This window comes from Urocitellus parryii, chromosome 12 (genome assembly GCF_045843805.1).
Source record: "Urocitellus parryii isolate mUroPar1 chromosome 12, mUroPar1.hap1, whole genome shotgun sequence".
In the NCBI taxonomy this organism is placed as follows: Eukaryota; Metazoa; Chordata; class Mammalia; order Rodentia; family Sciuridae; genus Urocitellus; species Urocitellus parryii.
In genome coordinates, this window is record NC_135542.1 from 88,223,799 (window position 1) to 88,251,711 (window position 27,913).

Sequence of the window (27,913 nt, forward strand, 5' to 3'; positions counted from 1 at the left end):
AGCTCCAAATAACTTTTCCTCCTCTATGTTGTTCTTGTCAGGTCTTTTGTTCACATGATGATAAAGCTGAATAAAACCATTCCCTAGGTAATAATGTGTGAAACATTTTGAGAATAAATTGGGCAAAGAAATCTTATACTGATTTTTAGTAATCATATTGGTATTATTATCCTGAAACTATAAACCAATTAATTAACTATGTTAATGCTGTTAGGAATCAAGATTTCCAGATAAGTAAAACACAACAGAATCCAAAAAGTTAAACAAAAATCCTATAACTACAAATTTGAATTAGTAATATAAATCTGAATTCATAATGTATATTTTTTTCATTGTTGATGGACCTTTATTTTATTTATTTATATGTGGTGCTGAGAATTGAACCCAATGCCTCACACACTCTTCCACTGAGCTACAATCTCAGCTCTCATAATGTATATTTTCTAATAAAACACATTTTCTAACTGTACACTTAAAAAGCCAAGAAATAACCACAAATCCATTAGTAAGTGAATATCTCTAGCACCAAATGGTAGGTTCTAAATATCATTTCCATTAAAAAAATAAACAGCTCCTTAAAAAAAACAGATAATTCCGGGTCAAGGACAGAATGATCCTGGAACAGTGTGTTATCCTCAATGGCAAGGCAATCATTAAAGACTACCAGAGTCACTCACATCAAAAGAACCCAGAAACCAATTTGAAAGTACTTCCACTGGCCAAAATAACTAACAGACAATTTGAGCATCAAAATAATTTTTTTTTTAAATGCAATGTATTGAAAGATATCAAACATGTTAAAATTCACAAATTCATAATGATATGAAACAAAAACTTCAAAGTCACTTTTGGATGATGGAGTGAACAAATTCATTATTCCAAAAACTGGCAAGCAAAGAGAAAGAATCAAGTATTTCTCTTGCCTTTCTGAATAAACAGTGCCTCAGGGTAACTAAATAGTTGATGAAAAAAAGTTCTTCATAGAAAAATTCCAGGCCCGAAGTGAAATGGGAATGCTAGTATATCATTTTGCTATTGCTAGTGAATTAATGGACTTAGGAAATAATCAGCAATGGCTGGTAAGCTAATGAGAAACATTAATAAAATGGATGAGACAGACAACACCTTAACACACTGAACAGTCTCAACATCATTAAAGGAGAAGATAACCAGATATTAGAGGCATCCTGATGTGACGGAATAGGAAGAAGCAAGAATTGCCAGACCAAATGGAATATTGAGCAGGCCTTGAGAAACTACCAGTTTTCAAGAGACAGAGGAACATACCAAATGACACCATGGGGCAATCAAAGCCAAATCCAGAATGTAGAACATTCCACAGAGCAACTAACCAAGTTTCTTAAAAAAATGGAAAAGGGGAGAAGGAACATTTAGGAAAGGGAAAAGGGAACTTAAGAGATATATCAATTACTATAAAATATGTTTATAGTATAAAATGTGAAAAATTATAGGTAAAGATAATGGAAAACATATACCAAGTAAACAAAATATGTGGACCTTGCTTGGATGCTGATTTTAAAAAGCCAACTTAAATTATGAGACATCTGAAACAGTTGAACATGACTGGGCTTTTTTTTTTTTTTTTTTTTGTCAGTACTGGGGATTGAACTGCTCGGCCTCATGCATGCTAGCTGAGACTGGCCTCAAATTTGTGATCCTCCTGTCTCAGCCTCCTGAGTTGCTAGGATTACAGGTATGCATGACCACATTCAGTACTACTGGAATATTTGATGATAAGAAAAAAATCAGAGTTTTTTTCCCTTCAGTATGTCCTTAAAACCCTGAAAAACAGCACCTTCATTGAGTTCCTCAAGCATGTGATAAATTCTCCATGGCCTGAAGAGAACAGTGAATGGGCTGTGAATTATCAATCTACTTCTAAATGCCTTAGTTATCTATGAGAAACAATGATGTAATAAAGGAATGGCTCTCCGTAGTCCTAGCACTTCTAAGGAATATATCTGTACCTACTGGGCCTTTTCACAATCACGATTCAGCCTGGATCACCTTACCTGCTGAGCCTGGGCCTGCTGCTGCTGGTAAAATGTGCCTGATGGCTGCTGTGGCTGCTGCTGTGGCTGCTGTGGCTGTGGCTGTGGCTGCTGCTGTGGCTGCTGCTTGAGGAAGAGCTGCTGTTGGTGCTGGGGTGTGGCCTGGGCCTGAGATGTTGTCAGACCCTGGGCTGGGGTGGAAGGCGGCTGCTGTGGGGTGGATGGAGCCTGTGGCTGCTTGGGCTGAGACTGAGGCAGAGGCTGGCTGGGTGGGGCTTGGGCTTTTGGTTGAGGAACACTGGTCAAAAGCCCAGTTTGATTGCTGGGTCCTACAATAAGAATAAACTCCATATTAGACCTCAAAACTCTTCTAGATGAAAAACAGCTTTCTGACTTGTCAAAGCAGTAGAAAGGGGGTGATAATTAGGCAGATTATTCGAAGATCCATGTGCTCCACACTGTCTGTCCACATGCTCTGTTTTCCTCAGAATGCCTTTCCATCTTTTTGCCAAACTGTGCTTTAAAGTTTTCAAAACAGGGCTCAACAACAAGATGCAATATTTGATTCCTTTAGAAAGCACTCCTTTATCCATCATCCCAATTAGCCAATTCTCCTTTAGTTAGCAGCCTGAGTATCTACAGCCAACTGGCCTTTGCTGCTACTGTAGGTAAACACAATCTTTGTATCAGTTGGCTTGCTGCATGACAAAAGAATTCTTCAAATGTTTTACCTATAGTTTACATGACCCCCACCAGGATGCCTAAATGTCTGGCAGAATTTACCAAAAGCAGCTTTCTCCTAGGGGAAAGCAATATAGTTGTATTCCATTACTTGATATTTTGAATCAGTTGGGGATTTTTGGTACTGGGGATTGAACCCAGGGGTGCTTAACCACTGGGCCACATCCCAACCCTTTTTATTTTTTGAGACAGGGTCTCACTAAGTTGCGAGACTGGCTTTGAACTTAGATCCTCCTGCCTCAGCCTTCCAAGTTGCTGGGATTACAGGCATGTACAACTGGGCCTGGTAGATCAATTGTCTTTATAAAACAAAGTTTACTCATCTCATTAGAAACAGAATACCAAAATACAAAAGGGTGATAGATATTTCAAGAAACAAAACATTAAGGAAACAATATTTCCTGTGAGGTTCAAAAGGAAGTAAGTCTTGTTTTTTTTAAAGGCAAGGCAAAGTGTATGGAATAAAGAGGTAGGTATGGGAAGAACAGATCAAACCACAAAGTCAGGGCCAAGATGAGAAAATATAGAGATGATAGCCTTCAGTAGTCTTAATGATCCATCTTAGAATACAATAAGAGGTCTCCACTTTTGCAGCCATTGGCCATACAATTTCAAAGGCAATTCACTTCATTATTCTTTATGTGCCTCTGGATTCCATTCCTAACATGAAACTAGGCTCTCCAACACTTCTGTAATAAAGAGGTACACTCACTTTCAACCCAGTCTAGTAACTGACCTGCAGCCTGAGGTGGGGGCTGAACTGTGGCCCTCTTCCGAGGTGTCAGAGCTGGCTGGATGGGAAGGATTCCTGGATTTGGCTGAGTCTGCCCAGCTTTAGGCCTCTGGCGGGGCGCAATTGAAGTTTCTGTGGTAGGAATGGGATCTGTCAGTCTAGAAAAGGAAAAGTGGGGGGAAAAAGATTCATGTCAAGAATGGGAAAATGGGAGATGAGTGGGCAGAGTACATAACCCTTTCCCCTCAACCCTTACCCAAACCTTCCAGATCTGCTTAGTCAATAATTCTCAAAGGGTGGCCCATAGGATGTTATTAATGTCTTGAAAAAGTGCTTACTGGGCAAAAATGATTTTAACACAAAGATGGAATTATATTGAGCAGATTTCTTTCCAGCAGATCTTTTCATGTGTGAATCATGCATGGTGAATCTATATGGAATGCAATGTTTCTCAAGCTTATACACTTTTTTTTAACATTTATTTTTTAGAAGTAGTTGGACACAATACCTTCATTCTATCTATTTATTTTTATGTGGTGCTGAGGATTGAATCCTGGGCCTCGCATGTGCTAGATGACCACTCTACCGCTGGCTGAGTCACAATCCCAGCCCAAGCTTATACACTCTTTTTTTTTTTTTTATTGTTGGTCGTTCAAAACATTACATAGTTCTTAATACATCATATTTCACAGTTTGATTCAAGTGGGTTATGAACTCCCAATTTTACCCCGTATACAGATTGCTGTATCACATCAGTTACCCTTCCATTGATTGACATATTGACTTTCTAGTGTCTGATGTATTCTGCTGTCTGTCTTATTCTCTACTTTCCCCCCTCCCCTCCCCTCCCCTCCCCTTTTCTCTCTCTACCCCTTCTACTGTAAATCATTTCTTCCATTTGTATTATCTTGTCTTACCCCTCCTTTCCTCTTATATGTCATTTTGGCTTATACACTCTTGAAACCTTTTTCTCTAATACCTCATAGGATTTCCCAGGATACACTATGGGTAATGATGCTAAAAGAGGTTTGAGGAGGGTGTTCTTTCAGAGATACAGGGAACTCAAACTTGGTTGAAGAAAGCTGTCAAAATGGTCTCTCTAGCTGGGTATGGTGATGTACACCTATAATCCCAAAACTCGGGAGATTGAGGCAGAAAAATCTTGAGTTCATAGCCAGCCTGGGCAATTCATTAAGATCCTGGCTCAAAATAAAAGGGCTGGGGGCTCTGGAGATGTAGTTCAGTGGTATAGCACTTGCCTAGCATGCGTGAGGCCCTAGGTTTGATCCCCAGCACTGAAAGAAAAGGAAAAAAAAAAAAAAAAAAGGTCTCTACAGTGAAAAGCAAATGAGTGGATCCAACAAGAAGGAATAAGTAAATAATCTGTGGTAAAAAAATTTAAAATTCAGGAGTATAACAGAAACACCGCCACCACCCCCGCACTCCCCCCTTTTTCAGTACTAGGAATTGAATCCAGAGTTGCTCTACCACTGAGCTCCATCTGTAGCCCTTTATATTTTTTTTTTAATTTTGAGATAGGATCTCCCTAAATTGCCCAGGCTAGCCTTGAACTTGGGTTTCTCCTGCTTTAGCCTCCCAAATTTCTGGGACTATAGGCATGTGCAACCTTGCCCAGCATGTACTCCTTTACCAGAGAAATAAAAATTTTAGCTTACCACAGTGTTATCCAGAGTAAAAGAATCACCTATTCTAGCCACTTTTGCGACCAAGTGTGGCCATTTGTCTAAGCTCTAGCCTTACATGGCAGTTTCTAAAAACCTTAAGAAATAACTGATGTATTCCCTTTTCCTATCTTCTTTGGCCATTCCTTGATCCTGCTGCTTTGGATGGGAAGAGGCTGCTACACTGATCTATGAGGTCACTGGCCACACCTGTAGGGATGGTAGAGTGATGAGCATGAAGAAATCTGGGTTCACGAAACAGAACTGCCATATAAACCTGGCCTACTCACCTCCAAACTTTGTTTACTTGTGAGAAAAAAATTAACACCTATCTCCAATAAGACACCATTATTTCAGACTTTTTGTAACCATCAGATCCAATCCAAACTAACAGAGGGATGTGCCATGTGGCCCACTTAATTCCTTGTGATGGTGTTGAAGTCCATCATTCATTTACATTAGTTTGGGCAGCTAACTACGACCTAACTCAGATCAGAGTCCACTGCCCTTTGAAAATTGCACTTAAGGAGTATAAATGAGGCTAAGGCCAAAATAAACAAGCTTCATGAGTATTTCCAAAACATGTCTGGCACAGCCTCCATGAATGCAAAACAGGAAGCAAAAGAACTGGCCCTATGTCCTTCCCATGATGTACCTCTAAAGTATGGCTCTCCTTGGCCCAGAAACCTCTCATTGACATCCTGTTAGATGCTCTTATGCTGGGCAGAGAATTGATAATATGTAAGTTATCTCATCTGGAGTGGCTGTAACCTGGATAAAGGAAGTGGGAGGGAAAAGTGTGACAGATTTTGGAGGACAGGACAAGTGTAAGAGAAAAAGCCCAGGGTCAGGGAGGTAACCAGACTTCAGTGGAAATCCAAACTCAAAACTATTCATATTGGTTTCCTGAGGGGAACATCTTAGAAACACATGGGATTTAGAGTCAACAAAAAAACATTTGAGCTCTAGCTCCCTACTAACTTGTGTGATGATGGACATGTCATTTTAGCTCTTTCAGTCTTAGGTCATTTATGTGTAAAACAAGGAAACATGCGTATGTATCAATAAATATGAAATTGCTTTGTAAACTGTAGAGTGCCCAAAATGTCAGCTACAGGGCCATCACTTGTGTGCTTTGAAGGGATATAGAAAGAATCCTCATTCAGCCTTTGTACATACCACGTTTGGGTTTTGTACATGATTAGTATAAACCAAAAAGATTGAGATAATTAAATCAGCCCCCAAAACAATCCCCAAAGAGGTGAGCAGGGCAATAATTAATGTCAGAAATTTACAAATAAAAGTAACAAGGTTTGCTTGTTTGTTAAGCAAGTCTGCTAACTTTATTAAAAAACAAAGTCATTACTTTAGAGCCACACCTGGAATAATTCTACCCACACAGTAGGCATTCTATAAATATTCAAGACATTTTAAAAACACAGTTTACTTTAAAGTAAATTACTTTCCTGTTCTATTAAAATCCACATATTACCATTTCAGGTCCTTTATTGACACTGTTTGCTGCTAAATATTTCCTTACCCCAGGAGGAGGGGCAGAAAAAGGAGGAGCATAAACATGTTCCTGGCCACCCCCAGAATTTGTCATTTGGAAAGTATGACAGCCACAGGGCAGTGCCTGGCAGATTTTTGGCTATAGGGATGTGAAAGACCAATGCCCAGCTGCTGTGCTCTGGGTTTACCCTGAGACCACGCTTCCCATAGATTGAGTTCAGTCCTAACATTCCATCCATTGATTCCTATTAGGGGACCTTTCTGATAGCTGATTCTGGTATAAGGGATCCCCAATATCTTTGGTAAGCTTTCCTTAAATTGTGTGGCAATCGGAGACACTTTCTCCAGGTCAGACTTGTAATTTCTGACCTTCTCCCAGCCTTTTCCTGGATCCTTCCCTGTTTCTCCCTGGGGTTTTTCCCTAACCATGTCTCAGCATCTTTGGCATTTGCTTCCCAGAAGACTGAAGGTGGCATAGAATGTGATTAGCTTGTACTAATGTTGCTGGAGCCACAGTAGTAAAAAGAAAAGGAAGGCAGATGATTAGGGTGGTGAACATGTCTAACCACATACCAGGATGCATGTTAGGACACTCCTGTGCCAGCAACATATAAAGTCTGCCCTTGCCTCATCACTGAATACCCCTGCTACTGTTCCCATGCAAAAGAAACAGCTGTAGTGTCTTTGATTCTCTTTCAAACGTAGATCACACTATTTTATTATATTCCTCCTGGCACTCCTGAAGAATAGTTTCTGCCTAGGGGAGACAGGGCTTGGTTTCCTGATCTGTGCAGTCGCTGGTTGGTTATGGCAAAATGAGAATTAAGAAACACAGGCATTCTCCACTGCGGTGCCCCAGCAGGATGCTCACCAAGGCACTTCTTACCTGGCTTTTGGCTGGGTCTTTTTTGCAGCTGCCTCACTGGCTTTCACTGGTTCGGGAAGTTTTGCAGGAATAGGAGAATTCTAAGGAATTGAAAAGAGAAAAATAAAAAAAAAAATATATATATATATATATATAAAAAGGACATCACAAATTTCTCTGTAAAAGAATAACCAACCTGATGGAAAAGAAATTACATTTGAAGGTCTTTGGGTGTGACTTTCAGGCACTTTTCTCCCTGTTAGAAGGAAGTTAACCAAATACCTACCAGACCCAGACACCAGTGGGAAGCAGATGGCTGTGAAGAGGTGAGCATAAGCACACACTTTCCCCTTCTGCACCAGACAAAGCTCACTGGGGCTTAATCTTGGTTCCCTTCTCCTTGGTGTAGTTCAGACGTGATGATATAAAAGGAATGGGAAAGAAGTTGTATTGTTCAAGCTCTAGCTATATCTGAGAGACATCAGAGCTGACTCAGGTGCCAAGCAGAGTGCATTCCATCTTCCAGTCAGAATGCTGGGAGAAAACCATAGCCACCCTGTATGTTTGGTGGCTAAGCGAGTGCCCCTTCCCAACATGGGAAGCACTACTCACTCCACAAGCCAAACACTGTTCTTCTAGCTTGACTTCTGCACCATTCAACACTGCATCTTGAGGGAGCACCAGCTAGCTGTACTGAACCACAAAGCAAGTGCTTGCTACTCCTGAGAAAGTGCCAAAAGAAATGAGATTGATGAAGTTTACTTTTTATAAACTAGATACCAATCTTAATGTTTTCAATTATATTTCACATTATTTATTTGATAAATGGGAAAGTGCAACTGTAAAGGAAAACATGGTCATGTAAAGTTACTGTACCATATCCCTTGTTTCCATCTTGGAAAACTGACAAACAGAACATGAGCTCTAACACTAGCTTTTTAGGGTTAAGCATCCCCGGCACCAGTAAAATAAATAAATAAATAAAAATTTTACTGCAGCATCCATTAGTAAAATATTCAAGAGATTGGGTTATGTCCTAAAAAATATGCCAAAATTGGGGCTGGGGATGTAGCTCAGTGGGAAGTCACTTGCCTAGTGATATGTGAGGCTCTGGATTCCACCCCCATCACAGTAAAAGCAAACAATAACAACAACACCACCACCAAAGCCAAAATTGTAAAAAGGTGTTTGCAAAGCATTTTATTCTGAAAACTATGAGTAAAGAGTTTAGGAATACTTGGTGTAGACAAAATTCACATGGTCTGATATGTGTGACACAAGTGTGAATTATAGATGGCCAATGGCGGAAGCAAATCAAGACAGCGTTGCTGTAAGGAGGGAGAGCAGTGGAAATGGGCTGGTGGGACGAGTCCAGGGCCTCCCTCAGGAAGGCAGCTGTACACATTCACAAGATAGCAAGCTGGCCACTCTTCACCCAAGCATTCAATTTAATTTCTAGGGTATTTTTTGTTGCTTTTGTTGTTGAGTGAACTGCCTCAGTTTTATAATTAAATTCAATGGGAAACTGGATTCCTTTTATTTTGGATTCCCTTTATTCTACTTCATGGTTAGCTTTGCTTGAATGCCCCCTAGTAGATAAATCAAGGGACATCTACATCACTTAAGAGACTGATTAACAGCTCAGAACTCAAATGACAATGTGATAAGGTTTACTTTGGTTAACAAGCACCTTCACATACCTGTACATTTGGAACTGGGCATTCTTTCTTGAGAAGTTTGAATGAGAAGTAGGAAACTTGGTAAATATCCGGCCTTTTGTCAGGGTCTGGTTCCAACATATACCCTATGACAAACATATGTGAACTTATTTAATACCCTAATAGTTGTTACATTAGCTAGAGAACATAACTTTTCTACTACCAAAATTTTGATATTTTTAATTTTTATGTCTCATAAAAGTCAAACAGTACAACTAGCCCTTTTCCTAGAAAGGGAAACTAATTTTCCTAAAATATTTAATATCCACAAGAAAATAAACTCTCGGAATTTTAACAAGCTACCTGAAGTTCACATTCTATGCCATGCATAAGAGGGGTGCCAGCTCTGAATCTGAAAGTTACCACCTTCATGTTCTGATATCTAGGTAGTTATATGGTCTAGTAGCTGGCTTGCTTAGTTCACAGTTTCTTGTTAAGCAAATGATTATTCATAATTATAATTATAACCAAAACCCAAAGATCAAGAATTCACTACCTATTCTTTTGTTGGTGATATTAAGTACTTTCCAATTTAAGAGAAATTACAAAGTAACATATACATACATACATACATAGATCGATCGATCTACTTTAATTGTGATCCATAGATCACTTTTCTATTTCCAGGTCCTTTAAGCTTCTGCCTTCTTGGAAGCTGGAAAAGCCCTCAGGAAAGTCTTTGAGAAGACACAGACACACGAGTATATATCCCAACACTAGTGCAGGGCACTTCCTGCCTAAGTAAATAATGAATGGTTTGAACACGAAGTTCAGAAAAAAAATCAGTGAGGTTACAGCTCTGGAACGCAGAAGAAGCAGAACAGAACACAGTCAGGGAGAAAGCAAAAGACAGTCCAGAAGAGAGAACAGTGTGAACAAAGGCAAAATTGGAGAAAGGCAAGAGAAAGATTCTCCTGCTGCATGGAAATAGGAGCCAAAAGGATAGGGTAGAGAGATGGCTTGGAGGGTGGGACAGAACCAGAACATGAAAATCTTAAATGTCATGCTAAGAACGTGGGCTCCACTATGGGACCACTGGCAAGCAAGTCAAACTTACTGAAAAAGGCATGATAGGGTGACATTTTATAATAATCTTGTGACAAGGGTGTACTGGATAGCATAGAGAGGAGAGAAGCTGGTGGCCATTCTGCTAGAACAGGAGCTGACAGGTCTGTATACACACCGTGGTGACATGGATGAAAAGAAGAGAATCATTGAAAAGAATCGCAACTCCAAATAGATAGATAGATAATGAGGAGAAGAAGAATTAATACAACATAGAAAACAACCAATTCTCTCTCTGTTGCTAGCCAGATCCAAAGACTATCTTAAACTTCACCCATCCAGTCTTGTTGGCAATACCAACAAGAGAAAGTGAAAGGAAGGGGACTCTCATATTGGGGGTAAAAAGAAAGGGAAGAGCTGGGCTTGGTGGCCTATGCCTGTAATCCCAGGGGCTCAGAGGCTGAGGTAGGAGGATCATAAGTTCAAAGCCAGCCTCAGCAATTTAGTGAGGCCCTAAGTAACTCAGCAAAATCCTGTCTCTAAATAAAATATAAAAAGGGCTGTGGATGTGGTTCAATGGTTAAGCACCCCAGGTTCAATGCCTGGAGACCAAAAAAAGAAAGAAGAGAAAAAAGGGAGGGGCCAAAAAAAAATCAAATTTTATTTTTTTCCCCACATAAGAATTTTTATTTTTTTCCATTTTGAAGGTACATTCAAATTATACATAATGCTGTAATTCACTGTTGTATATTCATACCTGCACATAATTTAACAATATAATTTGGTCAGTGTCATTCCCTATCATCTCCCTTTTCCTTCCCTTCTATCCTCTCCCTGGTCCCTTTTCTCTAGTCTACTGATCTCCCTTTGAACAAATTGAATTTTAATCCTGTGATTGCAAGGTGATAATGGAATCTTCAAATAGTTTGCAAACTGAAATACGAGTTTGGGAAAGATGTCAGTGCTATAAATTTTTCTAAAGAATTGTTGCTTCCAAAATGAATTTAATATATTCTACTGTCTATCAAGTAGAATAAATTTTTTTAAAAAATGAATTTAATGAAAAATATTAAGAAGAAAATAATGCTACTTAAGTATCAAATTTGGCAATTTTCTCATATTTCCTTCTGATCCTTTTTACATAGCTGCAATTCTAGATTAGATATGATGTTTTACATCTGAAAACAATCTAACCATCATTAAATTAAATACCTCCTACTGTCATTAATAAATGGAAGAGGCTGATGGATAAAACTGACACAATGCAATATAGAGTCACTTAAACTCTATAATTATTTTAACTTGAATAAGACCTCTACTTTTGTGGCTTCAGTTTCCTCATGTGCATATTGGGGATAATTATACTTAAAATATTCAGGGTTTTAAGAATTAGAAGAGGTACAAGTAGGTCCTCAACACATTTCAGATGCTCCACCTCTGTTGCTAATTTTGTTTTTTCCAATGTACCCTATCCAGGACCCAGTTTGAGTTGCTCAGGATTTATGATCCTTAATGGTTAAAACTCAGATGCTAAATGCCTGGACCAATGCGGAAAGATGATAAAAATCTCTTAATTCTTTAGCATTTCAGCACAGGGTCTTATGCAAAGATTACTTATTCTACCATCTGGTTAATGGATGTTAGTACATATGCTTGCTATGATGATACAGAAAAGTAGGGAATCTTAGGACTATTTTAAACAAAGCATTGAGTTTAGATGCTTGTTACAAAAATCCAGTGATTAACCTAAAATGAAAGGAAAAACCTAGTTCCATGAAGTTATACAGTCTTAATTATGTATTCATTCCAGCCAATGCACTGCAATCATTTTCATTTGAGTTGCTTCCAGTTTTGCAAAGATGAATTTCTTATCATTTGATATGAGTCAGCTGGACTCCTTTGGAACCAAAGCTTTCATACAGACTGCAACAGGACCCAGGAGTAGTGTGCTGTTCAAAGCACAATTAGGATTTCTGCTTATGGCTGGCTCAGGTGTAAAATAGAGCTTAGATTTCCAGCAAAAAGACCCACCACTCTAATTAGACACTGTTAAACTTTTTATATGTTCCCAGCTATTATTAACTGATTAAAAAAAAAAAAAATCTTCGCATCCAACCCATCTTTTCCTAGAATCCAATCTCTTTATCTTCCAATTTATTCCTAGTGGTTAGAAATAAAAATGTGAAACTAGAAACTTGAAATACTTACTAATAAGGCAGTGCATGTCTTGAGAATATCGAGAGTTATCAGGAATTGTGAAGTTTCCATCACAAATTGCCACCTGACTCTCCCCAAATGGCAAAGTGAAGTAGCATAATTTATACAACAAACATCCCAGGGCCTAAAAAAAAAAAAAAGAAAAGAAAGCAGATTGCTATTAGTGGTTTATTTACCATAATTGCAAGTGGATCTAATCAAAGATACTGGCACCATCCATATTTACTAGCACATACAAAAACTATATATTATCATTCTATTAGAAAATTGAATTTAGAACTCACTGTGGCTAATTAGCAGCCAAATTACATTATTTCTACCAATATTACCAAATTCTGCTCTAGTAAAGAACAGATATATTTCCTATTTTGCTCTTAAGAACCAGAAAAATGTAAGTGAAGGCCATGTGAATAATTATCAAAGAAGTAGGTCTAAAGTAATTTTCTTTTCATGTTTCAAGAAGCAGTGGCTGGTCCCCTCACATCACGAACCGCTCCAGTGGAGAAGGAGACAATGGTATGGTACAGGTGCTACCAAGCTATACTACTGTATGCATTAAACTTGGGAGTTTACAGCCAATGACTAATGATATCTGGGGTGTGGATAGGTTAGTCGACACCTACCCAAATGTCTGCCTTCGTAGTGATGATTTTGCCACTGTACAAGTTGACCATTTCTGGTGCTCGATAGGACAGCGTTGTGTATCTACAATCAAAAGATTCATTTTTTGTTAAATATATCAATGCTAAAATTATAAACCAGGAGGAGCAGAATTTTTTTTTTACATTAATAGAACCTAATTCCCTGGGAGCAATTTGCAGAAGAGACTATGAAATATCAGTGCAGATAAAATGAAAGGCTGTCCTCAGTACAATGATATCACCACACTGTGGCCCTAAGCAGCAGGCCTCCTAATCTAAGAACATGGGGGGGGGGGGCAGAACAAGTGCACTAGGTAAGCCCTAACAGCAACTTTTCTTGCATCCTGAAATGACAAAATCTTCTCCCATGAATCCTTGTTGTCTGATACTGTATTGAGCTTATTTGTTTTTTTAAAAATAGAAAACCCTTTAAATGTGACTCAACAGAGATGCAGCACTGACTGGGATATTTTGGAGAACAACAGACAGTGGGCCCCAGCTGGGGTGGGGTGGATGGGGTCAAGAACCCTTGATCTCTGCTCCTGGAACAAGACTTAAGTAACAGTGTTCTTATCTCTGGCGTAAGAGTAACATAAGCACACCCTCACAGTGAGCATTTGGTGTTACCAAGTATGTGATTTGTGCTGTTTAAATCTCTAGATTCCAGATGGGACTGGTTTAAGTGTCCACCAGGGCAAAGCACCTAGACTAGAAGTTGTCTTGCCCCAGGCCTGGTTTCCTGGGGTGATGCATGAAAGGGGAGTGAGGATCTGATTTAGGCATGCATGCTAGATAGGTCAGGCTCTAACTGGACCCACAAATTTAAAGCTATTTCTCATGGAAGTCAGTGATTCAGTGTCTGTAGTGACTTCAATAGCCCCACTCATCATTAATTCCACTGGGCTGTGGGTGAGCTCCTCATGAGCAGGAAGGAAGCAAAGTTCAGTAAAAAGGGTTCAGTTAAGAAGCACATCTGTCTGACAGTGTCACATTAGTTGTGATAACACTCGGAAATATCATAGTCCTTTCATGGTGTGTGTATCACTTAACTTTTTGTGAGCATGTGATGTCATAAATCAAAATATACATATCATAGGACCACTGAAAAGTGTTTCAGGATTCCTTCATTTTACTCTACTGATCCACGCCTGTGAATCCCTCCTCATCCTTCTCTTAAAATCAAACCACCCAAATGGTGAACAGAATACGCCGAGATGAAGGATAACTGACTGGTACCATTTTCTTCCCATTCTGACCATCTCATTCACAAGCTACAAGTAAAGTTACTTATCTGATAATGGACAAACTTCCAAGAAAGGAGAAAAAGCTTACTTCTTAATCTCATCTTCCACTGCATTAACTCCTTCAGTTTGTGGATTCTGGAATTTGTTGGTGGCACTGCCAAAGTCACACAGGACATAGTGGCCTCGGTCATGCAAGAGGATATTTTCAACCTGAAAAACATTCCCCAAATACCCATTTCAAGATATTGTTTAGTACTGCATTTGAAAATGTGCTTTTACAGTCACATAAATAAAATATTTTATTTCTGGCAATCTTGTTATTGTGTACATTTAAGTTATTCCCCATCGAGCATCTCAATAGGGGCCATCCCAAGTGGAACAAAATGAGAGGCACAGGAACAGGGTGAAATGAGGACAGAAAGGGCAAAGAGGGAACTCCACAGTGGGGGAAGCCAGAGTTCCATTTTTCCAAATTTCCAGTCACGTTTCTCACCTCTGCAGAGATCTCATACGTTTTGAGTTCTTACTCTTCTTTCATTCTGGAATGCTCTCCATGATTCCCCACCTTCCTATCCAATTACTAAATTATCAGTTGTCTTTCAAACCCAAGTTCAAAGATAACTTCCTTTTTGAATTTTCCCCCCATTCAGACAAATGTCACTCCTTCCTTATTTTCCTTCAGTACCTCATTCTCCCACGATGTCAATTACTTCACCTGGACATTTAATAATGTTTTTAAAAATCAATCAATCAATCAATCAATGTCTTTACTAGGTTAGGATTTTCAGAATTGGTATTTTTATATTTTAATTACTTCTCAAAGTAATAAAATGCCTAATGGTAAGTGGGAGTTTCCCTGTTAAAATATTGCCATCTTGTATTTTTGTTTTTCTATAAATGAAATATTTGGGCAGTGAGGAGTTCTAAGTTAGCAGGGAATTTATAAGAACCAAAACCTAGAGAAATCCCGGGTATCAAAGGCCTCTTTCTATGAAAACAACTCCAAAATAGAGGGCACTGTGTTCTCAAGATGAATTCCTGGTGTAGGAAAACTGAGCTGACTGGTGTGCTGGAGGACAGACCTGGCTATGCGTGGGCAGTAAAATGGCAGCCAAAATATCTTGTTAGGCCAATAAGACTGTAGTCTCCATTGTCTTTTGTCTTCAGCCTTTCAAAGACTGATCACCTTTGGAAAACAAAGGCAAGAGTAGACTATAAGCTCCTTAAAGACAAGCATCACCCCTTAATCATATTTGTCGTCTTCTCTACCCAGTACCTACACATAGGTATAGTATATGCTTGGTATAGAAAATGTTTGTTGAATGGAGTAAGCCAAAAACCAGAATTACACATAACACTGTTTGTATGCATGTGCACATGCACACGTGTGTGCACTAGTGCTGTGTACGCACTGGTCTGTTAGAAGAAGTAGGAGTCACCAAAAACCCAGATCCTACTAGTTCTTTTAAAATATCTGGGCAATTACGGTAATCTTACACTTATTTCTCAATTTTCTTTTAATTCTTGTTAACATTAAATTAAGTACAATTTTTAGTCTACATCTGTTAATTTCAATTATTTTAAGTCTGTGCTGCAAACTGATTCGGCCATTTATTATTTCTTATTCCTACTGAACTTCACTCATGGTATCACTGTTGTGAGCAGTTTTTTGTTGTTAACTTACATTCCTTAGAATGTCATCTGTAGGAAGTCTTTGAGACCCCTGGGTTTAAGGTGTACTATTCTGCCAGAGAGGACAAGAAGGATAGTGCTGGTGTACCTGGGGACACTACTAACCTACATTTGCTTGATTCTAAAATTTTGATCTTGGCATTAGCCACAGAAGCAGTGAACAAAGCCCATAAACCTCTACAGATACACTCTTATGATAAAGAATTCATATCACATAACTGAATTAAGAATAACTTGGACATATTTGTTCCCTTGAATTAAGATGGAGGCAGACAAATATTTCTGCTGCCTATAGCTTTTTATAAAGCTCATTTGTTTATTTTATTTACACAAAAAGAAACAGGCTATGCTGAGCATGTACTTATTTTAGGAATCTAAAATAGTTCCAACAAAGCAGTAATAATGTTTTCAATTTAATTTAAAAGTTATAAAGTAATAGTCACAATTTAATGAGCTTTTACTATTGCCAGTACTACTGTATTTGTCACATGGATTATTCCACTAAATCCTCATAATAATAATGTTATTATTATCATCATATTGTAGATGGAGAAAGTAAGACACTTAAGTCACTTCTAAATGTCATGCAGTTTGAGAAGAAGATCACCACTAATCAGGGACGAGAGGGGGGAAGGAAAGAGAGAGAGAAGGGAAATTGCATGGTAAAGAAAGGAGACCCTCACTGTTATACAAAATTACATATAAGAGGAAGTGAGGGGAAAGGGGAAAAAAAAAAAACAAGAGAGAGAAATGAATTACAGTAGATGGGATAGGGAGAGAAGATGGGAGGGGAGGGGAGGGGAGGGGAGGGGAGGGGAGGGGAGGGGAGGGGGGGATAGTAGAGGATAGGAAAGGCAGCAGAATACAACAGACACTAGTATGGCAGTAGGTAAAAAAGTGGATGTGTAACCAATGTGAATCCGCAATATGTATATAGGGTAAAAACGGGAGTTCATTTTACATAGGGTAAAAACGGGAGTTCATAATCCACTTGAATCAAATGTATGAAATATGATATGTCAAGAACTTTGTAATGTTTTGAACAACTAATAATAAAAAAAAGAAAAAATAAATAAAATATAAATGTCATGCAGCAAATATATGGTATAGCTGGGAATTGCTCAAAGCAAACTAACTGTGGATGTGGACAATAGATTTCTACTAGTGCAAGAAGCAGGTCAAAATAAGAGGCCCCACACTGACCCTCCAACTATGGTAAGGGTTGTGATGACTTTACCCTTGCCCAGTACTTTGGTCTGGGCTTAAGAGTCCAGAAAATGCTCCAACCACAGAATCTAGTCAATGAGGAGCCAAGTGTCTAAATGCTAGCCAGGTTTGCTCAAGGTCTCCCAAGGATTCCTTATATTACCTATTTTTTCTTTTATTTAATTGCTCTCTCTTCAGTCAAATCCCAGATATTTCTCAAGACCTTGCTCAAGTCATAACTTCTCAGAAAAACCTTCCATAACTTCCCTACAAAATCTACAAAATTTAGTGTCAACAGGAGGAGTCATAAAGGCCTTTGGGCCAAAGCAAGCCATGCCCATTGGTTACTTATTCTGTAGTCTATGGCTGCTTTTGTCTGACAGCAGAGTTTAACACTTAAAACAGAGACTGTATGGCTGACAAGCTTGAGATATTTACTGTCCAGCCCTCTGCAGAAGTTTGCCAACTCTGGTCTATAATGAACACTCAATCATCATTTAGAATTCTTTTGTGGACTGGTATTTAATTTCTTACAAATTATGCTTACTTTCCCAAATAAAGCACAAAACCCATGAAGCCAGGACATTGTACTATACCCATGAATGCTCCACACTGTCTAATCCAGTACTTTTCTCACACCACAGACCCTTAAATGGTGCTGATAACATCACTTACTCAGCATCTTCAGCAACAGTCTCCTCCCTGGGCCTTACTGCTCATGTGAAACCAAGCCTCTCTGTACTCCCTTTCTGAGTCGACTTCTATACTTCTAATGCTGGGATGTACATCTAGAAAACTGGAAAATTAATTCACAGTAAAGCACTAAGAAGGCAGTTGGAGGGACTATAAAACTGCTGTTGTGGGAGGTAGGAGGACTAAGTAGACAAAAAATAAAAAGGAGGCAGACTTGTCCTGATAAGGACAGCAGTTACTGCTCTGGTGCTTTGCGCATTTATGAGAGGATCAAATGAGATTATAAAGGTGAAATCTCTTGGCAGTGGCCACCTTAGCAATTGGTGCAATTTCCATTCTCAATGTGTCCTTTAACTTGTGCTCCTATGAAAACCTCCAAGGTCAACCACCATCACACTAAAACACTCCTCAGAGAGCATGGTATATGGTAGCAACACTGGGATTAGGCAGAAAAAACACCTCAAGGATTATTTTTGAGGTTGACCTTGATCAAATGTTTAACCCTTTTTTGAGTGTGTTTCTCATCTGCAACATTAAGCTGATAATATTTGTTGTAACAAAGCAACTTAGAAAATGAATGTGAAAGTAAACCACAAATCTCCTCATATAAATATAAGACATTGCTTCCATTCATTTATGAAAGAAATGTGTTTGAATTCCTACTGCAATGCCAAGTAGTTTTCTAGGTTTCAGGAAAAACGTGATGAACAAAACAAAGGCCAACCTCTCATGGGGTTTACTGTCCAGCTGGGGATAATAAGAAATTAATTATAATTGTCTGGTAGTGGCAAATGTTATTTAAAAATTCTAGCAGGCTAAATCTATATAAGGTGAAGAGGGATGTTACTTTAAATAGCAGTTAGGGACGGTTTCTCTGATGAGGGAAGCAGAGGCATGAATAAAGAAGGAGCAGCCATGAACCATCTGACTGAAGAACATTCTGAGCAAAAACCAGTTAGCACCAAGAACTTGATATGGATGTGTGCTTGAGGTGTTGGAGGCATGGAGACAGGCCAGTTGACAGTGGACTAGCATTGTATTTAGCCTTGGTTGGGGGGGAGGGGGCGTTGAAAACATGGGATAGGTCTATTATCAGCCAGTGCATGGGAAGTTCAGACTGGTGAAAGAGAAAAGAGAAAAGGAGAGAGGACCAGAGAAGTAGACAAAGGGAAGTGAGAAGGGTCACTTAGGAGGATAAAGTATTTTTAAGAGGTCAAGAGCACAAACACATAGACATTTTAGGAAATCAGTTTAGTCAAAGTTGAGGAAAAATAAGAGAAAGAAAGTTGGGCATGGGTGCATGCCTGAATCTTAGTGAGGAGGATCCCAAGTTCAAGGCCAGCTTCAGCAATTTAGCAAGGCCCTAACCAACTTAGTGACACCCTGTCTCAAAACAAACAAAAAAACTTAAAAAGTGACAGGGGACTGGGGATATAGCTCAGGGGTAAAGTGGTAGAGCACTCCTGGATTAAAATGAGAACAGGTACAAATGGTCCAGGTGTGAGGTGAGTAAGGCCGGGTACAGGGTAAGATATATAGTGTAGCTATGGAAAGGGGTAGATGGTGAGGTAAACCACCAAGCGATGTTCATACACTATCTGCCAAACACATCAGAGAGCATGCGTAGTAATGTCATTTTGGTAAAACCATTTAAGATGTAAGCCAAAGATTTGTTACCACTGCTTATAATCTTCAAATATTTCAGTTCTTTGAGAGATCAATTTTGTTAAACCTTACTTCCCAACCTATGAGCTATTAAAACTGTCACTCTCAAACTCTGCACATAGTTTTAGCTAAAACATCTAGAAAGCTACCTCTAGTGACTTCATCATGTTCTCCCAAATGGGTACAGCACTGAGGCACTGTGGAGAATTTATTACAACTAGGAAACTTGGATGAACACAGGCCTTCAAACCTGTACTTCCAAAAATGGGACAAGTATCTTCATCCTATTTTACTTGATGAGTCTTCTGACAAAAAAAAGAGAGACATCTGTGACTTCAACCTGAATACACTCATTAAAGCTTTAACCTTTTTCCCCTTTTGTATGTGCATGGGCAATCAGCACAGTAGAAGACAACAAAACAAATAAAAAGCCAGAAATGGGAATGAAGAACCCTGGATTTTGTTCTGGTATGATCCCTTAAATAGCTGAACTGGGCAACCATAAACTCTGTAGCAAAGTTTCTTCATTGGGAAAAGGTGAGGACTGATTTAAGTGACCTCCCCACATCTGTGACCCGTGACCTATAATACTGATCTTTATATTTCCTCAGAGAAATGGGGGAAATAATAAAAGGATTACAATTACTTGTTTGAGGAGAGCTCTTCTACAGAACAGTACTTCCGTTAAGGTTATTTTTAGAACATAAGCTGCTTAAGGATAGGAACCGCTTTCAGTTTATGTCCTATATGTAACAGGAAAAGAGGAGTGTACCTGTGGTCTTGCCTCTGTTCTGCATATGAATGAGCAGACCCACATTTGGGGTGGCCCTGGCTCACCAAGGTCCACATAAGGCCTAACCTGTGCCTTTTCTGGTGTCCCATTAGCTTGTACTCAGAGTGGTACCTGCTCCCCAGATGGAAGTCCTGCTCACAGAGCAGGAACCAATCCTTTCTCTGGCCAACAGAATAAAGAACTTAGGGCTGGGGTTGTGGCTCAGTTGCAGAGCATTTGCCTTGCACATGTGAGGCAATGGGTTCGATCCTCAGCACCACATAAAAATGAATAAACAAAATAAAGATATTGTGTCCATGTATAACTTAAAAATATTAAAAAAAAAACAAAAAACTTAGCACTGGCTACCACCAGGACTGCAGTGTCTGTTTCTAGCAGTGTCACGGAACTCAGAGTGACCAAGGCTCTATGATACAACACGAGCCAGGGAAACAAGAGGTACATGGAAACATTTCACTCAGAACTTTGGAAGCTGGGGATGCAGAAGGCAAATATGACTGCCCACCAGGCACATATTAATAGAAATCAACAGAGTATCTAGATGGTACCAACTGTCAATAGCTAAACGTAAGAACAACCAGGATTTCTCTGCAATAGATCCAGTCAAGGGCTCCTCTCAGTCCTTGCTTTTGCTCCCTGTATCCACGGCAGGGAGAACAGAGAACAGTTAGTCTTTTGAACCATGGCAGGCAAACCATTAGCACTCCTGACAGTCTTCAATATTTTTTTTATTTTATATATGCCTTTATTCTATATATTAGAGGCTTATTTATTTTTTGTATTTTAAATCATGTCTTATTTTTTTCCATTTATTTATTTATTTTTTAATTTTTATTGTTGGTTGTTCAAAACATTACATAGTTCTTGACATATCATATTTCACACATTTGATTCAAGTGGGTTATGAACTCCCATTTTTACCCCGTATACAGACTGCAGAATCACATCGGTTACACATCCACTGTTTTACATATTGCCATACTAGTGTCTGTTGTATTCTGCTGCCTTTCCTATCCTCTACTATCCTCCCTCCCCTCCCCTCCCCTCCCATCTTTTCTCTCTACCCCATCTACTGTAATTCATTTCTCTCTCTTATTTTTCCCCCTTTCCCCTCACTTCCTCTTATGTGTAATTTTGTATAATAATGGGGGTCTCCTTCCATTTCCATGCAATTACCCTTCTCCTTCCCTTTCCCTCCCACCTCTCATTCCTGTTTAATGTTAATCTTCTTCTCATGCTCTTCCTCCCTACTCTGTTCTTAGTTGCTCTCCTTATATCAAAGAAGACATTTGGCGTTTGTTTTTTAGGGATTGGCTAGCTTCACTTAGCATAATCTGCTCTAATGCCATCCATTTCCCTGCAAATATTGATTAAAATACAACCAAAGCCCCCACGGCTGAGGAGGCTGAGGCAGGAGGATCGCAAGTTTTCAAAACCAACCATAGCAAGACCCTGTCACTAAATAAAAAATAAAAGACAGGCTGGGGATGTGGCTCAGTGAGCCCCTGGATTAAATCCCCAGTACTAAAACAAACTAACAAACAAACAAAAACAAACAACTATCACAAAGCCTAATACCACGTTTCTATGCTTCTCCTCTGAGATTCCAGGGTAAAGTCTGGGAAACAGTGTGGCAACTTCTCACTCCTGCTACTGCCTTGCCCTCTAATTCCAGTGAAATGTTTTGTGAGCTGCTCACTCAGTAAAAGAAGAGTCTGGCACCCTGCTATCTTAGCCCTTCCACTGACCTATTCTGTATCCCCAGGCAAGACACCAAACTCCCAAAGGTCCCATCACTGGGTGGTACTGACCACCACCTAAAAGTAGTACAGCATGCTCTAGGGCATTATTCTCCGGCAAATACATAACCCAATGTATATTATCATCTCCTGGGATGAAATGATTATCATTTAGAATTTAATCTAAAACAGCAGGCACAGTGGTGCATGCCTGTAATCCCAGCCACTCATGCCTGTAATCCCAGTGGCTTAGGAGGCTGAGACAGGAGGATTGTGAGTTCAATGTCAGACTCAGCAAAAGTGAGACACTAAGCACCTAACAAGACCCTGTCTCTAAATAAAATACAAAACAGGGCTGGGAATATATCTCAGTGGTTGAGTGCCCCTGAGTTCAATTCCTGGTTACCCACCCCCCAAAACAAGTTAAAATAAAGGTGAACTTTGGTTTTAAAAAAAAAATCAAAGCAATATACTCTAAGTTGCCCTGTTGCCCTCTCTGCCTCCTCCCTTGTTCTCACCTGTCAGAACACAGTAAATTAGATAGGGCTGAAAATGTTGCATTTAGTAACATGGAGGAAGCTGCCTATGTTCATCTCTCAGAGCATCTATAAATCTGTTGGTATCAGTCACACAGTGTTAAAGAATCTGACAAATAGGAAATCTGACATTGTATCGTGTACTGAAATATTTTACTGTATCCATAAATATGTTCAATTATTAAGACAATTAAAAATAAAAAAAATTTTAAATATGAAATCTAGGGCTGGGGTTATAGCTTAGTGGAAGTGTGCTTGCCTAGCATGTGTGAGGCACTGGGTTCGATTCTCAGCACCACATACTAATAAATAAAAAAAAGGTCCATCAACAACTAAAAAATATTTTTAAACAATATGAAATCCAACCCCGTTTGACAGGGGTATAGGGCCAAAAAGAGGCCCCAAATCACAAGGCCATAGAAACAGTGCCTGCCAGCCACACTTCTCCCCTATTTTCATGTCCCTCACAAACTCTTCTCCAAAGTGAGTGGCAGAGAGAGGGGTCAGGTCCTTAAATTTTGGTATCACTTCTTATTTAGAAATACATGTGTTTGGATTTGGAATAGCCCCTCAAAGGCCTTGTGTTAAATGACTGGCCCCTAGGCTAGTGTTCCTGGGAAGTGATGGAAACTTTAAGAGGTGAGACCTAGTAGAGGTCTCTAAGTCTTCAGTGGTGTGTCTTCATAAAAGGGATTATGGGACCCAGTCCCTTCTACTTTCTGGTTTTTGCTCCCTGGTCATAAAATGAAAGATTTTTCTCTGCAACACATTTTTTTTTTTTCCTTCTAGGGTCAAGGATCAAACCTAGGGACTTACATGTGGAAGGCAAGTGCTCTAACAATGAGCTAAATTTTCAACCCTTTTGCTATAATGTGTTGCCTTACCATGTGCCCCAAAGCAATAGGGCAATCAATCATGGACTGGAACCTTTAAAACTGTGATCCAAAATAAAACTTTTCTATCTATAAATTGATTATATCACATATTGTTATAGTAACATAAGGCTGACTAACACACATGCTAACAGGATTTAACCAAGAATTTCACTGACTGGTAAAGGCAACTAGGAAAAATCATACATTTATCTATGTATTTTTTCCATATTTTTATTTGTGCATTATAATTATACATTGTGGTGAGATTCTCTGTCGCATCTTCATATAATAATTTAATTTGGTCAATCTCATCCTCCAGTATTTCCCCTTGCCCTTCCCTCCTGCTGGGCCCTTTCCTCTACTCTATTGGTCTCCCTTTCATTTTCATGAGACATCTCCCTGCCCACTACTTTATTTTCTTTTTTCCTCTCTAGCTTTTAATATGAGAGAAAACATAGGATCCTTGACTTCTGAGTTTGGCTTATTTCTCTTTTTTTTTTAAATTTTTATTTTTTAAGTTGTAGATGGACATAGTTTTAATTATTTATTATTTATATGCAGTGCTGAGAGTCAAACCCAGTGCCTCACACGTGGTAGGCAACTGCTCTATCACTGAGCCACAACCCCAGCTCTGGCTTATTTCTCTTAACACAGTATTCTCAAGTTCCAGCCACTTTCCTACAAATGACATAATTTCATTCTTCTTTATGACTGAATAAACTCCATTTTGTGTGTGTGTGTGTGTGAGAGAGAGAGAGAGAGAGTGTTGTGTGTGTGTGTGTGTGTGTGTGTGTGTGTGTGATTTTCTTTATCCATTCATCCACTGACAGACACCTAAGCTGGTTTCACAGTTTGGCTATTGTGAATTGTGCTGCCATACACATGAGTAGGCATGCATCACTATAATATGATGACTTTAATTCTTTAGGATAAAATAAAGGAGTGGTATAGCTGGATCATATGATGGTTTCTACTCTTTTGAGGAACCTCCATACTGATTTGCACAGTGATTATACTAATTTGCCGGCCAATAGTGTAAAAGTGTTTCTTTTTCTCCATATTCTCTCCAGCATTTATTATTGTTTATATTCTTGATGACTGCCATTCTGATTGGTATGAGATAAAATCTTAAGTAGAGTTTTGATTTGTATTTTTTGGCTTAGAATTGCTTTGGCTATTCTGGGTCTTTAATTCTTCCAAATGAATTTTAGGACTGGTTTTTATAGTTCTGTGGTATTCTGCTGAGGATTCTGCTGAATCTATATATCGCTTTTGGTAATATGCCATTGTAACAATATTAATTCTGCCTCCTAATGAACATGGGAGGTTTTCCCATCTTCCAGTGTCTTCTTTAATTTCTTTCTTCACTGTTCTGTAGTTTTCATAGTAGAGGTCTTTCACCTCCTTGGTTAGATTCCTAGGTATTTTATTTTTTGGAGGCTACTCTATTATATGGGATTGTTTTCCTGTTTTGCTTTTCAGCAGGTTCATCGTTGGTGTATGGGAAAGCCACTGATTTTTGTATGTTGATTTTGAAACTTGTTACTTTGCGGAGTTTGTTAATTAGCTCTATAAGTCTTCTGGTGGGGCTTTCAGGAGTCAACACATGACCTACAGTGAGACTAACCTGGTATGCAACTAGCCATGTACCAGATCTTGCCTAACTCCACAACTCCACACACCTTGGCTACTGCCTTCTATATGTAGTCCTCTGACTCTACTCTTTACCTAGAATGTTTCTGACCTATTGTTTCTGACCACTCAAATCCCACCACTCCTTCGAAATATGACTTTTCCAGAAAATTACAATCACTACTCCTGTTCCTGCTATCTGATCACATATGCTCCTCTATTTATCATTTTCTTCTATAGATTTTTGCATTTTACCTCTTCCTATTTCAAGCCTAAATATTTCATTTATATCTTCTCACCAACAGTACTTGAAACATCTTGTGGGTAGGAATGTAGTATTGCTAAAGCTATACCATCCCCACAATATTACATACTTGTAGTAGGCTCATAATAAATATTCACCAAGATGCAGTCTCCTTTTTTTCCTTAGGCCGAGGAGGCTTAATGTGGGAAGAGGTACACTGGAGAAAGCTAAGGCTTTTGGAGTTTTTACCTATCTTCCTGTACGCTCCCTGCTTTATTACAGGAATGCCTATATATACTACTTCACAATTACCAGGATGGCTAAAATAAAAAAGGATAGTAACAAGTGTAGGTAAGAGTGGGGACAAATTGGAAATATTACACATTCTGATGAATGTGAAATAGAGTGGCCACTTTAGAAAACAATTTGAAAGTTCCTCAGAAAGGTAAAACACAGAGTCACCATATGATAAATACCTCAAGATAAATACCTAAAAGAATTCAAAATAGGTCACACAAAAACTGGCAGGCAATGTTCATGGCAGCATTATTTATAGTAATCAAAAAATGAAAACTCAAATGTCCACCAATGAATGAATTGATAAACAAAATGTATTAGATGCTTACAATGAATGTTATATGGCTAGAAATGAACTACTAATACATAGTACAACAGGGGAACCTTCAAAACATGCTAAGTGAAAGAAATCAGATATAAGTAGTGACATATTATATGATTCTATGTAGATGAAATGTCCAGAAGATAAAAATATAGAGACACAGAAAGTAGATAGTGGTGGGCAGGGGCTAATGCAAGGGAAGGGAATGAGGAATGGTTATTATTGGATATAGAATTTCTTTGGAGGATGATGCAATATTCTAGAATTACATAATGATAAGTTTGTACAGTCTTATAGTAAAAAATGATAAATTGTGTATTTTAAAAGGTGAATTTTATGGCATGTGAATATTTACTATGAGCCTACTACAATTACAATCACATCTCTAATTGTTAAAAAGAAAAAGAAAGAAAAAAAAGACAGACAGGCTAGTATGCTACAATGATCTTCAAGTTTTCAAATATACAAAAACCACCTGGGTTGCTTATTAAGATATGAATTCCTGGGACTCCCTGGCATCACCACCAAAGTTCTAACCTAATTCAGGGTGAAACCTAGCTGTCTATATTTAACACAGGATGGGACACTGATGCAATTTATTATCTATGAAGCATGTTTCTTGAAACACAAGTATAATGAAAAGAAATTGTAATTTAGAATCAGAAGAGCTGGGTTCAAATTCTGGTATTACTTCTTCCTAATCATACAATTCTAAGCAAATCACATAACATTTCTGCTATTTGGTTTCTTCAACTCTAAAATGTAATAAAAAATGTCTCCCTCTACAGAGACAGTACATATAAACTGTAATAGAATACATGGCACACAGTTGGCATTCAATAAATGCTAAGTTGAAACCTAATTGGGTGCCAATTCCATTTAACAAACATTATCAAGTGACTATAATATGAAAGGCAGAATGCAAGCGGATGGTAATGAGTAGGACCAAATTTTAAAATAATGGATTTCGTAAAACATGAAATAGACTTCTTTTCATAACTTTATTTATTTTCTTTTGTATGTGGTGCTGAGGATTGAACCCAGTGCCTCACACATTGTAGGCAATCACTGTACCACTGAGCCACAATCCCTGCCCTGAAATTGTCTTTTGAAACCAAGTATCATTGTTAACAAACTATTTTAATTAATATATTACTTTTCATGACCCTGGAAAAATGAATTTGGGAGTATAGCAAAAAACAAACAAATAAACAACAACAACAACAACAATAAAAAATACCACAGGTCAGGCATTTGATAATTATAAAGAATTTCTGAAGGTTACTCATAAAATTGATACTTGTGGGGCTGGGGATGTGGCTCAAGCAGTAGTGCGCTCACCTGGCATGCATGGGGCGCTAGGCTCGATCCTCAACACCCCATAAAAATAAAATAAAGATGTTGTGTTCATTGAAAACTAAAAAATAAATATTAAAAAAAATTCTCTCTTTAAAAAAAAAAATTGATACTTATACTGTAGTTTTTCCTTTGTATTTTCTCTTTCTAAGTAGAACATAAGCTTAGAATTAGGGACCATGCCTTAAACTTCTTTTACATCCCCTAAGTATCTATTCCAGATAAAAAATATTTATTAAGAACACAATGAACAGTGTGGTCTCTTACCTTTAGGTCACGATGGATAATAGGCGTTTTGCATTGATGCAGGCGGGCAACAGCTTCACAGGTATCACAGAATATCTGCAGCACTTCATTCTCTGTAAAGCCTGTTTGCAGGCGCTGGTTCATCAGGTTTACCACCTGGCCTCCTGACAGGGGTACAAAGAAGAGGTTATAATCTTAGTCAAACTGGTCATGTAGACCAGAAGGATGAATGGCTATCCAAAGAGGA

General features: G+C 38.6%; 1 protein-coding gene across 2 annotated transcripts in view; it reads right to left on the bottom strand.

Moving 5' to 3' along the window:
* Aak1 (AP2 associated kinase 1) overlaps positions 1 to 27,913 on the bottom strand; it is a 179,422-nt gene that overhangs the window by 51,858 nt on the left and 99,651 nt on the right. For both annotated transcript variants that reach the window (XM_026387176.2, XM_026387175.2), the window contains exons 5-12: positions 27,688 to 27,830; positions 14,459 to 14,580; positions 13,109 to 13,190; positions 12,477 to 12,609; positions 9,246 to 9,349; positions 7,567 to 7,646; positions 3,490 to 3,644; positions 2,034 to 2,341 (exon numbers count right to left, since the gene is read on the bottom strand). In XM_026387176.2, the coding sequence (XP_026242961.2) occupies positions 2,034 to 2,341; positions 3,490 to 3,644; positions 7,567 to 7,646; positions 9,246 to 9,349; positions 12,477 to 12,609; positions 13,109 to 13,190; positions 14,459 to 14,580; positions 27,688 to 27,830 (1,127 nt within the window). The remainder of the gene's footprint in view (positions 1 to 2,033; positions 2,342 to 3,489; positions 3,645 to 7,566; positions 7,647 to 9,245; positions 9,350 to 12,476; positions 12,610 to 13,108; positions 13,191 to 14,458; positions 14,581 to 27,687; positions 27,831 to 27,913) is intronic.